General features: G+C 42.7%; 1 protein-coding gene across 1 annotated transcript in view; it reads left to right on the plus strand.

The window, feature by feature from the left end:
- The window catches only part of ankrd13b (ankyrin repeat domain 13B), a 42,150-nt gene that overhangs the window by 22,654 nt on the left and 4,896 nt on the right, over positions 1-14,600 (plus strand). Inside the window, 8 exon segments of the mRNA XM_034114642.1 lie at positions 595-676; positions 2,782-2,846; positions 5,198-5,334; positions 9,478-9,635; positions 10,728-10,916; positions 11,469-11,533; positions 11,535-11,633; positions 13,823-13,899. Of these exon segments, the coding sequence (XP_033970533.1) occupies positions 595-676; positions 2,782-2,846; positions 5,198-5,334; positions 9,478-9,635; positions 10,728-10,916; positions 11,469-11,533; positions 11,535-11,633; positions 13,823-13,899 (872 nt within the window).

Consider the following 14,600-nt stretch of genomic DNA (forward strand, 5'->3'; position numbering starts at 1 on the left):
ATATCCCTTTTTGTGGAGACCCTGCATCCTCTTAAACACTGTGCATTTATTTGTCTTGACCTTTTGGCAAACAAAGTGGTGTGCTGCACAGTCCATAACAAAATAACAAACATTAAATATTCCCTCAAATGGTGCAATAACAATGCTTTATGCTAATGTGTGTATTTGGCTGCATTCAGCATTCTGCAAGCCAAGTTCAAGGAAGAGAAAATAGTTTCCCCTTTAATACTTTTACACATTGTTTTGATATGGCCAGATGAAAAAATATTTAAAGAAATAAATAGTACATTATTATTATGTATTATTATTGTTGATTATTATTATTATTATTATTAATTTATTATTATTGTTGTTTATTATTATTATTATTATTATTACTTTTAGTTTTTATCATATTTTTGTATTACTATTCATATTTTATATCATTTGATTCCCCATTGGTTCCTCTGAAATATTTCACCAAGTTCCTCTTCTATCTTTGTCTTCATTTCATTCAACTTTATTATTATTATTGTTATTTTTGTAATCATACTGTACATACAGCAGTGGGGCCTTAACAACAGAGCACTAGTAAATTGTCTCTTCCTATTTCAGGTGTACGCAGCATCCAACGTGGAGCTTATCACCAGGACCAGAACTGACCATCTGTCAGACCAGAACAAGAACAAAACAAAAGGTAAGTCGTACTGCAGTGCCTCGGACACCGGCATCTATTTGTCCATGAGGTGTTTATCATGTGCAGGTGCATTACAGCTGCAGCAGCTGCATTTCTCCATTATCCCCTCTGTGCCCTGTGTGATAAAAGAGTCGCTGATGAGTAATCCCTCTCACCTGAGCTCGATGAGATCACCCGAGGCTCCGGCTAACAGCCTGTAACGTTTGCTCTGTGGCTCCGTCTTGTTTTCTGGTTCACATCATAAATCAAACAGGATTAGCCGTCTTCTCTCCCCGGACTGTCGCTGTCGGCAAGTATCAACCATCAAATGTTCCTCTGAGGGCTCGAGTCTCCCGGGTCACCATCGCCATCTGCACGCCAATATGCAGGACGGAAAGGACTCCAGGATGAGTCACTCACTCCATTTGCTCTTCTCTTGTACAGCATTTTGTCAAAACTGTCGAATACTTTGAGAGTGATATATATCCTAAGAGGGACACATACTGTATCTTGAGACAGATCCAAAATATGGACACGACCAACCACACCACAACAGCGCTGTCATTACGGGTAACAGATGGATCTTTGCTTTGCTTTTAGCCCTCAGTCAGTTTCTGGTTATTGAGGACCGACGCACATCAGTTCTGTCTGAAAGTACATGCCACACACTAACAAGCTTTTCTTTGCTGCTCATATCTCTCTTATATCTCAATGAGCAGCAGCTGCTAGTATTCCCATGGCGCTCTAAAACAAAGAGTTCCTTCAAAGTATGGGCCTGAAATGGTTTGCTCTCAATCAACCATTACTATCATTGATGGGATCCGACACAAACACATCATTTTCTGAGAGTAACAGCTGTTTAGCTTAGGTTTCACAGGACAGATTGTACTTGAAGTAGGCAGGGGCTCAGTCAAAGTCAGAGTAAGTCAAAGTAATTTCAAGAAACAATCAGAATGCATTACATATGAATCAAAATGGTGACAGTTGGTGGGTTTTCACTCTCAGTCCAACGACACCCACACAGGCCTTATGAAGCAGATTGGCTGAGTTTTTTAAAGCTAGATTCTTGATGAAACATTATTCAAATTAAAATGATATCATTAATATGTTTTTAACTTAGTTTAGGAGCAAAAGCAGGTTGTTAAGCCTCTTACACACATCTAACATCTAACTTTTACTGAAGTAATTAACTGTAATACTCAATACACCATTAGCCACCATATACTACAGGTCATACACAGGGGTTAAATTGGGCTGGGGCTGTCCGGGGCTAAGCCCCGGCACATAGGACGATGCTCTGACCACATCACCCTTGCACATTTGTCATATGTTTACAAAAGACTATAGGGTCGATATGTGTTGACTTTACTTTAATGTAGCAGATCACTGTGACCGGATATAGTTTGTTCGGCTTAGTGAACGTGTGTCTCTTCCTTGGAGGAGCAGCATCGCCCGCTCCTCCGTGCAGAGAGTCTGCAGCTGTGTGCGTCAGCAACGTGCAGGCAGGGGAGGCACGGATTGACCATCGTACAAGGAAAAACTTCCAAAGAAACCCCACAGTTTAAAGGGTAAAATGGGAGAAACCTCAGGGAGAGCAACAGAGGAGGAATCCCTCTCCCAGGACGGACAGACGTGCAATAGATGCCGTGTGTGAATTGAAAAGATAATACATTTACAGCATTGGTAGTCCAAATGTTAGGAAATACATGTGTCTATAATAAGAAGATGAATCCAACAAACCTGTGGGAGCCATCAGGGAAGTAGTATGATGAGAGTCAGGCAGGACCACAGAGACAGGTTCAGCCACGACTCGAAGTCCAGGACTCAGGATGCAGGACTCAGGATCCATCTGCTTAAGAGCTGAATTCACTTCAGTTAAATCCTGTTCAGTACTGTGTGGTTTTCCTCATTGTATTCTGGCTCAAGGTTGATGAAAAGTTATCTTGAGTAAACCATTGCAGAGCGAAAGGCACCACAGATCCAACTATAGAGATTTATGAGTGCATGCTTCATCATCTCCTGATAAACAAGCATCAACAGAAGCTTTGGTTGCTCTGCAGTGACAGTTCATAAGACTAACAGGACAGTTTAACCTCAGTCTAACTCATCACTGCTGTGTGTCACAGGTGGGAAGACTCCTCTGCAGAACTTCCTGGGGATAGCTGAGCAACACATGGGGCCCAACAACGGGGTAAGTGAACACTTTATTTACATTCCAATGTTCATGATTCTCCAGCAGTCTAGTGTGTTCAATGGGTTGAGAAAATGTCATTAAACCTTTTCAAACCCAATCTAATCAATGAAACGCACACAGCAGCTGAGCGAGGAACCCCTATGTTTTCACCTAAATGCAGTGATTAATGAGTGTTGCTGCTGGTACTCATGAAAGGGTTTTTTCCGTCACCATCATAATATGATTCGTGGTCCACTGTGTCGACAGGAGAGCGTGCCTGCAGAGTAAAACAATATGTCAGCCTTTCATAAATTGATGTTTTTTTGTTTGGTTTATGCTGGAGAGCTTCTACTGTATGACTCATACCTCCTCGTTCTGTTTTATGTTTTTTTCCCTTGTTCCCCCTCCCGGTCATCTCTGCTCTTTTCAACTCCATGCCTCTTTATCCTCTCTACACAAAAGCTATTTTTGATGTAAAATAAAAATGTTACTAGATATCTCTTCAATGGCCTCAAAGCAGGCGCAACGCCAAATCATGTCAAAAGCTTGAAGTGTGTGTGTGTGTCTATTTGATGACACAATTAAAGACTCGCAAGGTGAAAACAGTACCAGCTACACTCTGTTGCGGCTGGTGATAAACTTTATTGATATAGCAGTTTTCTTAACAATGATACAAAGAGTTTTACAGAAGGAAATAAAGCCCGGGAGAACAAGGCCAAAGGACATGAACACTGAGGATCTAGATAAAAGGAATGAAGATTAAAATAAATAGGCATAGAAACAGTCATAATAAAAACATTCATCAAACTTTCACAATGAGAAAATATTGGATATTTAGGGAGCAAGATGAGCAACTGAGTGTGTGTCTCAGTTCAGTAGGCAGAGGGTAACATAATGAGGGGGTATTAAGAAACAATACAAATAACACAAACCATGTCCTGAGGAACCAGAATTGCTTCATCTGTGTATTTTTGTGCACTCCAAGTGTCAAGTCTCCTCAGAATGTTCTGCAAAATTAGCGCACCAAATTGAAACTTGATATATCACCAATGACGCGCAGAGTTCTAAAAGGACACGTGGCACACACGCAAACAATTTAACAGAACATAAACATGTTAGCGCACCGTGGCTCTGCGGAGCTCTCACCCAACATTATGGATCTAATGGTGTCTTACCGGCTGTCTGTCCTGACTTGGTAGAAATGCCTCCCGTCTACACGCTTCAGTCTACCCGGCTTGCACGCACCAACTATTATTGACTCCTTCTTCAGGATGCAGCACTGGGCTCTCTGATTAGGGTGATTACACCCAGCTTGCCAGAGGAGGCAGGACCGCCTGCGATCATTTCACACTCATTTTCTATCCCTATTAATTGGTATTTTGTATTTAAATTAAACATATTTGTAACGCTAATGATTAATTTATTAAAATGAAGCTATTTTGTTATTGATATGTATTTTATTTTTCGACTACTTGTAATCTGTTTTTTATTTTATATTTATTAAAGCCTTAGGCTCTGTTTGACTTTACACCAACTGAAAGAAAATGATAAATATGGAAATCATTTCTCTTCTGTTTCTTCAGTAATGGTGGCCTTCCTTTGACAAGTTAACCAACGTCATCCTTAACAGTCAACACTGAGCTACTAATTAGAGCATTGAACCAACAGAGGCAGACTATAATGATGTATAATACTGGAATAAGAAAACTGCTTTGTCATGTTCTCAAGTCTTTTCTCTTTTCACTGGGCTGCTGCAAATGTCACTAGGTGAGAGGAAAGCCTTGAAATTCCAGTGTTGGTGGGTTTTTTGTTCCACCACAAAAGAGAAAAGCAAATAGAGCGAGTTTGAAAAGCCAGAAATCTCTACACTTTCTAAAGTCATCCGTTAAAGAACGATTTATTCCAACACGATGCACCACAGAGGGCCAGCAGCCAAACCCTTTTAAACTGCGCAATTCAGCATAAACATATTATGATTACTACTGTATATATTGTAATATAAGTTATACTGTTTATTGTAGTACATTTTTATCTTCTTATTTTTATATAAATATTTGTTATCTTCTATTGGACATTTTCCAGACTTCTTGTGTTTATGAAATTATTGTATTTAATCTTGTTATTGCACATTCTTACCGTTACTTTTATTTTGTGTCAATTAAATTAAACTAAAAAGTGTGTTCATCTTTCATTTCTTTCAATATAAAACAAATGTCACAAAATAAATGAATTTTTCTTCTTCTGATTCATATTACTGGTATTGTTTATTAACAGTACTTTTAATACATTGTATGGATCCTAACTATATTTAAAATGGCAACATGTGGCTACATCAATATTTTTAAATATGTATCATTGACTTCCTGCAGGCTCTTGTGACACAGATGTCGAGTCCCGCTAAGACCAACCCTGAAGCGCTGACGGCTGAGGAATACTTCAACCCCAACTCGTCTCTGAGTCAGAGGGACATCGGCCACCAGTGCCAGCTCACCACCAAGACCCAGAGGTGACGCAGACAGACAGACAGACAGACAGACAGACAGACACACAGACACACAGACAGGGACACAGAAAGACAGGAACACAGAAAGACAGGGACACCGACTAGGGACACAGAATTACATGGACACAGACAGGGACACAGACAGGGACACAGACAGGGACATAGACAGGGACACAGACAGGGACATAGACAGGGACACAGACAGGGACATAGACAGGGACACATAAATACAGGGACACAGACAGGGACACAGAATTACATGGACACAGACAGGGACATAGACAGGGACACAGACAGGGACACAGAATTACATGGACACAGACATGGACACAAACAGGGACACAGACAGGGACACAGACAGGGACACAGACATGGACACAGACAGGGACACATAAATACAGGGACACAGACAGGGACACAGAATTACATGGACACAGACAGGGACATAGACAGGGACACAGACAGGGACACAGACAGGGACACATAATTACATGGACACAGACAGGGGGGACACAGACAGGGACACAGACAGGGACACATAAATACAGGGACACAGACAGGGACATGGACACAGACAGGGACACATAAATACAGGGACACAGACATGGACACATACAGGGACACAGACAGACAGGGACACAGACAGGGACACAGAATTACATGGACACAGACAGGGACACAGACAGGGACACAGACAGGGACATAGACAGGGACACATAAATACAGGGACACAGACATGGACACATACAGGGACACAGACAGACAGGGACACAGACAGGGACACAGAATTACATGGACACAGACAGGGACACAGACAGGGACACAGACAGGGACATAGACAGGGACACATAAATACAGGGACATAGACAGGGACATAGACAGGGACACAGAATTACATGGACACAGACAGGGACACAGACAGGGACACATAAATACAGGGACACAGACAGGGACATAGACAGGGACACAGACAGGGACACATAAATACAGGGACACAGACATGGACACATACAGGGACACAGACAGACAGGGACACAGACAGGGACACAGAATTACATGGACACAGACAGGGACACAGACAGGGACATAGACAGGGACACATAAATACAGGGACATAGACAGGGACATAGACAGGGACACAGAATTACATGGACACAGACAGGGACACAGACAGGGACACATAAATACAGGGACATAGACAGGGACATAGACAGGGACATAGACAGGGACACATAAATACAGGGACATAGACAGGGACATAGACAGGGACACAGAATTACATGGACACAGACAGGGACACAGACAGGGACACATAAATACAGGGACATAGACAGGGACATAGACAGGGACATAGACAGGGACACATAAATACAGGGACACAGACAGGGACACAGAATTACATGGACACAGACAGGGACATAGACAGGGACACAGACAGGGACACAGAATTACATGGACACAGACATGGACACAAACAGGGACACAGACAGGGACACAGACAGGGACACAGACAGGGACACAGACAGGGACACAGACATGGACACAGACAGGGACACATAAATACAGGGACACAGACAGGGACACAGAATTACATGGACACAGACAGGGACATAGACAGGGACACAGACAGGGACACAGACAGGGACACAGAATTACATGGACACAGACAGGGGGGACACAGACAGGGACACAGACAGGGACACAGACAGGGACACATAAATACAGGGACACAGACAGGGACATGGACACAGACAGGGACATAGACAGGGACACAGACAGGGACACATAAATACAGGGACACAGACATGGACACATACAGGGACACAGACAGACAGGGACACAGACAGGGACACAGAATTACATGGACACAGACAGGGACACAGACAGGGACACAGACAGGGACATAGACAGGGACACATAAATACAGGGACATAGACTGGGACATAGACAGGGACACAGAATTACATGGACACAGACAGGGACACAGACAGGGACACATAAATACAGGGACATAGACAGGGACATAGACAGGGACACAGAATTACATGGACACAGACAGGGACACAGACAGACAGGGACACAGACAGGGACACAGACAGGGACACATAAATACAGGGACATAGACAGGGACATAGACAGGGACACAGACAGGGACACATAAATACAGGGACATAGACAGGGACATAGACAGGGACACAGACAGGGACACAGACAGGGACACAGACAGGGACACAGAATTACATGGACACAGACAGGGACACAGACAGGGACACATAAATACAGGGACATAGACAGGGACATAGACAGGGACACAGACAGGGACATAGACAGGGACACAGACAGGGACACATAAATACAGGGACACAGACAGGGACACAGAATTACATGGACACAGACAGGGACATAGACAGGGACACAGACAGGGACACATAAATACAGGGACACAGACATGGACACATACAGGGACACAGACAGACAGGGACACAGACAGGGACACAGAATTACATGGACACAGACAGGGACACAGACAGGGACACAGACAGGGACATAGACAGGGACACATAAATACAGGGACATAGACAGGGACATAGACAGGGACACAGAATTACATGGACACAGACAGGGACACAGACAGGGACACATAAATACAGGGACATAGACAGGGACATAGACAGGGACATAGACAGGGACACATAAATACAGGGACATAGACAGGGACATAGACAGGGACACAGAATTACATGGACACAGACAGGGACACAGACAGACAGGGACACAGACAGGGACACAGACAGGGACATAGACAGGGACATAGACAGGGACACAGACAGGGACACATAAATACAGGGACATAGACAGGGACATAGACAGGGACACAGACAGGGACACAGACAGGGACACAGACAGGGACACAGAATTACATGGACACAGACAGGGACACAGACAGGGACACAGACAGGGACACATAGTTACATGGACACAGACAGGGACACAGACAGGGACACAGACAGGGACATAGACAGGGACACAGACAGGGACACATAAATACAGGGACACCGACATGGACACAGACAGGGACACAGACAGACAGGGACACAGACAGGGACACAGACAGGGACACATAAATACAGGGACATAGACAGGGACATAGACAGGGACATAGACAGGGACACATAAATACAGGGACATAGACAGGGACACAGACAGGGACATAGACAGGGACACAGACAGGGACACATAAATACAGGGACACAGACATGGACACAGAAAGACAGGGACACAGACAGACAGACAGGGACACAGACAGGGACACAGACAGGGACACATAAATACAGGGACATAGACAGGGACACAGACAGGGACACAGAATTACATGGACACAGACAGGGACACAGACAGGGACACAGACAGGGACATAGACAGGGACACAGACAGGGACACATAAATACAGGGACACAGACATGGACACAGAAAGACAGGGACACAGACAGACAGGGACACAGACAGGGACACAGACAGGGACACAGACAGGGACACAGACCCTCTTCTCTCAAGCGCAAAGTGCCAGAGCTGACAGACTGATGGACAGAGAGTAGACAGGCTCACACACACAAACAGACAGGTTTTAAATGATCCGTCTACTATGACTGCTGACCACTGGGATCCTGATGGGAAATAAACACACACATATCATATTAGCTTGACACATGATCTTTCCTTTAATAAAGTTTTCCTCATCCATCTGCCAGCCTGCTGTCCGATCCTCTGCCCTGTGTTCCTCTAACGGCCCGACTATTTCCAGTTGTCAGTTCCATTGTCGTTTGGCGTTTAATAAAAAGTGACAGGACATTATGAGGATGAAGTGTTGGAGGTTTCAGAGCTGCCTCTCACTGCTGTGCTCATTATCGGACACGTTAAAATATAAGCATTGATTCGCCTCAATTTGAACATGACTCAGCAACTTGTGGACGGTCGCTATAGGCTGACGTAATCAATGTCTTTGTGTAACTGTGGCCAAAGAGCTCATCACGTAAATGAAGACTTACAGTGCTTCAATTACACTGAAGACAGAACTGTTTTTCATCAACAAACTCCATTACTGGTCACCTCATCAGTATCCTCGTGTGTGTGTTTTTTTGTTTCCAGGTTTAAAGCCAAGTTGTGGCTGTGTGAGTCCCATCCTCTGTCCCTGGCGGAACAAGTGGTGCCTATCATCGATCTCATGGCCATCTCCAACGCACTGTTTGCTAAGCTGCGTGACTTTATCACTCTGCGTTTGCCGCCTGGCTTCCCCGTCAAGATCGGTGAGTGCTGGCCGGGAGAGTGAGATGGATGAAAGATGGAAGGACGGCGGGAAGGAGGGAGGTTAAAATGATGGCTAGTCAAGTAGAAGGGATGATGGGAAATTAAAATAGATCTAAGAAGGATGCTCCGAAATGAAGACAGAGGGATAAAGGGAGCCAAAAGGACAGACAAGTTAGCAATATGCGCCCTATTGTTTATTGGATTATTTTAGTACTTTTACTTTTTATTTTAAGTATATCATATGTTGCATTGTAATGGAGTCTGAAACTTTGAATTTTAATAGCCAAATCTACAATGTAGTTATTGTGCAAATGACAAAAAATCCTTGAATAAAATAGTTAATATCAAGGCATGCATCGTTATTTGGATGATGAGACTGATGCAAAGATGCAAGCAGATAATAATAGCATATTATACAACAAGTGGTCCCCAGCCTGAGTCCTTAGCAGCAGCCCAGCTTTGAATCTGACCTGCGACCTTTTACAGCGTTTCGTCCCCTTTTTCTCTCCCCATTTATTTCTTAAGCTGTACTTACAAAGGCAAGAAAGCCCAAAAAGTATCCTTAAAGTGGACCTATCATGCTATATTTGAATAATATAGTGTAGGACCATACCTATATAAGGCATATTTATACTTTTTTTTTTTCAAAATACCAAACAGATCATGCATTTTAGCCATGCCTCATTTTGCTCAATTTGACAATTTCTAGCTCTGGGCAGATTCAGTGAGAACAGCACCATCTACTGGCCTGGCATATGTACTACAGCGTCTCCAGCGCTTTCGAACGACAATGGCCGTGGCTGTCTCCTCCTGATTGGTGGAGTTGGCCCAATAGTAGCGCCACCGTCCTGACGTCAGGACAGTGTTCAAATCTGGATCAGTTTTTATCAGATCCGTTGCAGCCCCTTTTTTAGAGATTTGGGTATGGAGGAAAATAGAGAGGGTTGTGTTTTCTGACACTTGGTGAATTCCCTGGAACACCGGGGACACATATTCATGTATAAAAGACGTACAAAAGTGCATTTTGCATGATAGGTCCCCTTTAAAAGAAGATAACATTAAAATGTCCTCATCTATTCCTCTCCCTGCAGAAATCCCTCTCTACCACATCCTGAACGCCAGGATCACCTTCAGCAACCTGAACGGCTGCGAGGAGGGGACGGGCGTTCGCACGGACAACGAGGTGGGGGTGGAGGGGGACGGACAGAGGGACCCCCCCAGGACAGACACCCCGTCTCCAGGCAGCGACTCCTCCAGCGTCTCCAGCTCCAGCTCCACCAGTAAGAACACACTCCCAAACACACAGCAGTATTTCCTGTTCCTGACATATTCTTAGCTGATAAAATGACATGCGAGTGTCATCTCAACTGTATATTCTGCAGATTTACTTCAACTAAGTTTCATGAATCTCACTACATCATTTACTGCATAACCTGGGCCATACTTCAGTCCGCAAACAGTCTTAACAGTTGCGTTATTAAGTTATGTTCCTTGTGTTGTGTTTGAAATTGTGGCTGAGTCATCATTCACCTTATCACTTAATTTAGAATCCCAATAGCCACGTTAAATCTGCAGCCATGCGAAGGAAAGAGATCATTTACAGTGGGACAGCAAAGCTCTCTGGAAATCCTTGAGTTATAGTCCTGTGAAAATACAGGCAGTTGAGTAGAGGCAATACATTGGCAAGAGTGAAAGGAAAATGACTTGATACATGTTTTTAAACTCTTCCTCTCGCTCAGAAACCTGTTCTTCTCCTTCAGTATAATGTCCTTTACTGTTAGATAACACAGCTCTCCATCTCCTGCCCTTTGCCTTCTCCCTGTGTGCTGCAGTGTCATGTCGAGCCGGAGAGATCCCCCCGTGTGTGTTTGAGCCCCCGCCTGGATACTCCATGATGGGGGGGGAAACAGAGAGACAGCATGAGGGATGAGGAGGAGGACCTGCTGCAGTTCGCCATACAGCAGAGTCTGCTGGAGGCCGGCTCTGAATTCGATCAGGTGAGCTGACTCTGATAATCTTCTGTTCTGATAATACAGAAACTCAGCAGTCGGACATCCCATAACAAGACCTGCTTGTTAAGCCCTGCCCCTTGGTTACTGTTGCTACACCAAGCTGTCATTCTTGCATGGCATGAAAAGGGTGTTAACTAAAGGGGAGCCAGGGGCAGTCTTTGACAATATGCTTATTTTGGCATGCATTTATATTCTTTCATATTTGTATGATCATGGATTATGTATTTAAGATACTGGAAGAATATTTTGCCATCATCATTGAAGCATGGCGGCACATTTCCAACCCCCCCCCCCCCCCTTTCACTTAGAGTACCTAAAATAAAAGTACTTGTTATGTGTAATGGCCCATGTAAGAATCATATTTATTAAATTACTGTTTTATAATTATTGATGAATTATTTAATCTATTACAGCTGGTAAAGGTGGAGGTAATTTAGTTTTGTATATACTGCTGCTTAACCTCCTAGAGTGATGTATGTATATTTACTAATTCATTTATATTTGGTATTATCTAATGAATCTGAATCTATAAGTAACTAAAGCTGTTAAATTAAGTTTCATACAAAGTACAACATTGGCTTCCAAAAACGTTGTGGAGTATTAGTATAAAGTAGCGGTATCTCAAAATTGTACTAAAAAAACACAAAAATCTAAAAACATGGTAAAGCTCTCACAATTAATGGCACATAACACAATTGTAAATGATAATAGATGCAGATGTACTGCATGGAAATCCTAATCATGTTTGCCCTGCAGACTTGCCATGCCGGCTGCTTAGTCATTATTAATGGACAATTGCTTTTCGGGGAAGGGTCTTTATCTGATCATTGATTGTTTTGAACATCTTGCACCTTTAGAAAAATGTATGCTTCCTCGGAGAAGGAAATAGCAGTAAATTCACCAATAAGTCAAGCCAGACAAATACGAACACTAAATGGTCAAAAATACAGCCACTTCTTTGCTAAATGAAAACAATCGATACTTGAGCAAAATCAATAAGAAGAATACCTGCCTGTGGTATTAAACTCTGCCTCAGGAAAGGTGTTGTTTTGAAATCCCAAAGATGCTGCTGCTGATAGTCCTTGGCCTTATTCCAGAGGAACAGAGATAAGTATAAATAGTCTTGGTGAGACAGGTCACAGAACATCCTCAGTGTTTGCTCAGCACATGGGGTTGAATGTGGAGGAGGCAGAACAAAATGTATCTTCCAGTGCTTCAAACTGTGACCATTTTAATTACAGATCTAATTTGGAAGCAGGGACAGGTGTTAAACGACCACACTGCTGACATTACATGCAAAACCATTTGAACTAACCTACAAATAACATACTATCTTCTTAAACACACCACAGTTTTCTTTAATTATACTACAGTATGAAACAAATGTAAGCCTGTGAGATATATTTATGTAATAGTTTTGTTGTTGTCCAGCTTTTCCAACCTTGGATGTTGCAGGTGCAGAGAGGTAGTCTACATTTACAATGTATGTTTGCTTATTGTTACATTTGTGGGGAGCTTGCAGCATTGTAGACGAGGGATTTTGAGAATATATAGCATTTTCTTAAAGTAGGTCAAATGGGCGAAATGTGGAAGTTTGACTCTGATGTCTTGAATGTCAGAATTACTAGCATCACTTGAATGCACCAATATGTGTTTTCCTATATGCAATAATCACTGTATTTAAATTGTTATTTTATATTATATTATTGTTTACTGTAATATGACCCTAGACAACTTTTAGTTTCAATGATTTCATAGTGAATGAAATTGTAATAAAAGTGATAATACATGTTATAATAAATGGTGAGTATTAAGAGTACAATATGTGCAATTTGTTGTGAAATCATGCAAAAGCACCCTTAAATGAGACATTGTTGTTATTGTCAGTACTAATGGTATATTGTGTATTAACAGTGTAGGATTTTACCAGGTGCTTATCAATATTAAAAACGGTATTAGTGGTTATAAAGAGCCAGGGCCAGAATGGATTTAGACTTGTTTACATTCAGATATTCATAATCTGCTGGCAGCGTCTCTGCTGTTTGTGAGAGGTTCTTCAGCGCACATTAACAGAAGGGAGGATGCTTTTGTTTTACCACTTCTCCTTATCTGTCTACTACCCACTTCCTGTGCTCGCTCTCTGACTTCCTGTGCGGCCTCCTCTTTGTGTCTAGGTGACCATCTGGGAGGCGCTGACCAATAGCAAGCCAGGAACACACACGCCGTCCTGTGATCCGAGTCGTCTGGAGAGGTCAGTCTCGTTTATTTTATCAGACATAAAACTAGGACGTTTTTATTGATATTTTTGTCATACTTAACAAAGACATTTTTCAACACACTATATTATGATTTCTGATATTTTACACATTATATACTACCGATACATGATATTATATCATCTCATTAAACATATTTTGTTCATCTTCTACTCTTCTTACCTACTTTTTTTTATAAATGACTGTTTACACCCATTCCACATTTTCCTAACCCCTCTATTTTCAGGAATTAACCAGGAGTTGCATACAGTATGAAGTTGATTAAAAGTAGCAGTTGTTAATATGAAGTGGGCTTTTCTCTTCAAAAGAGCTGTAGTCCTCAAAAATATATAATCCTCAAAGACTGTCAGGAGAAAGGAGATATATTTGCTGCCGCTCCTTCACTAATCTTAACTTCCTCTCACTTATTGTTATTTGCAGTGTTTTGCACTTGTCCATTGTATACATTGTATATCCTTCCTCCTGTCTTCCTGTGCTGTCCTCCCGTACTCTATTCTCTTATCCATCCTGCTATTCTCCTCTCATCTCCTGGGTGTGTGTGTGTGTGTGTGTGTGTGTGTGGGTGTGTGTGTGTGTGGTGTGTGTGGTGTGTGTGTGTGTGTGTGTGTGTGTGTGTGTGTGTGTGTGTGTGTGTGTGTGTGTGTGTGTGTGTGTGTGTGTGTGTGTGTGTTGTGTG

Source organism: Trematomus bernacchii, unplaced genomic scaffold (assembly GCF_902827165.1).
Source record: "Trematomus bernacchii unplaced genomic scaffold, fTreBer1.1, whole genome shotgun sequence".
Lineage (NCBI taxonomy): Eukaryota > Metazoa > Chordata > Actinopteri > Perciformes > Nototheniidae > Trematomus > Trematomus bernacchii.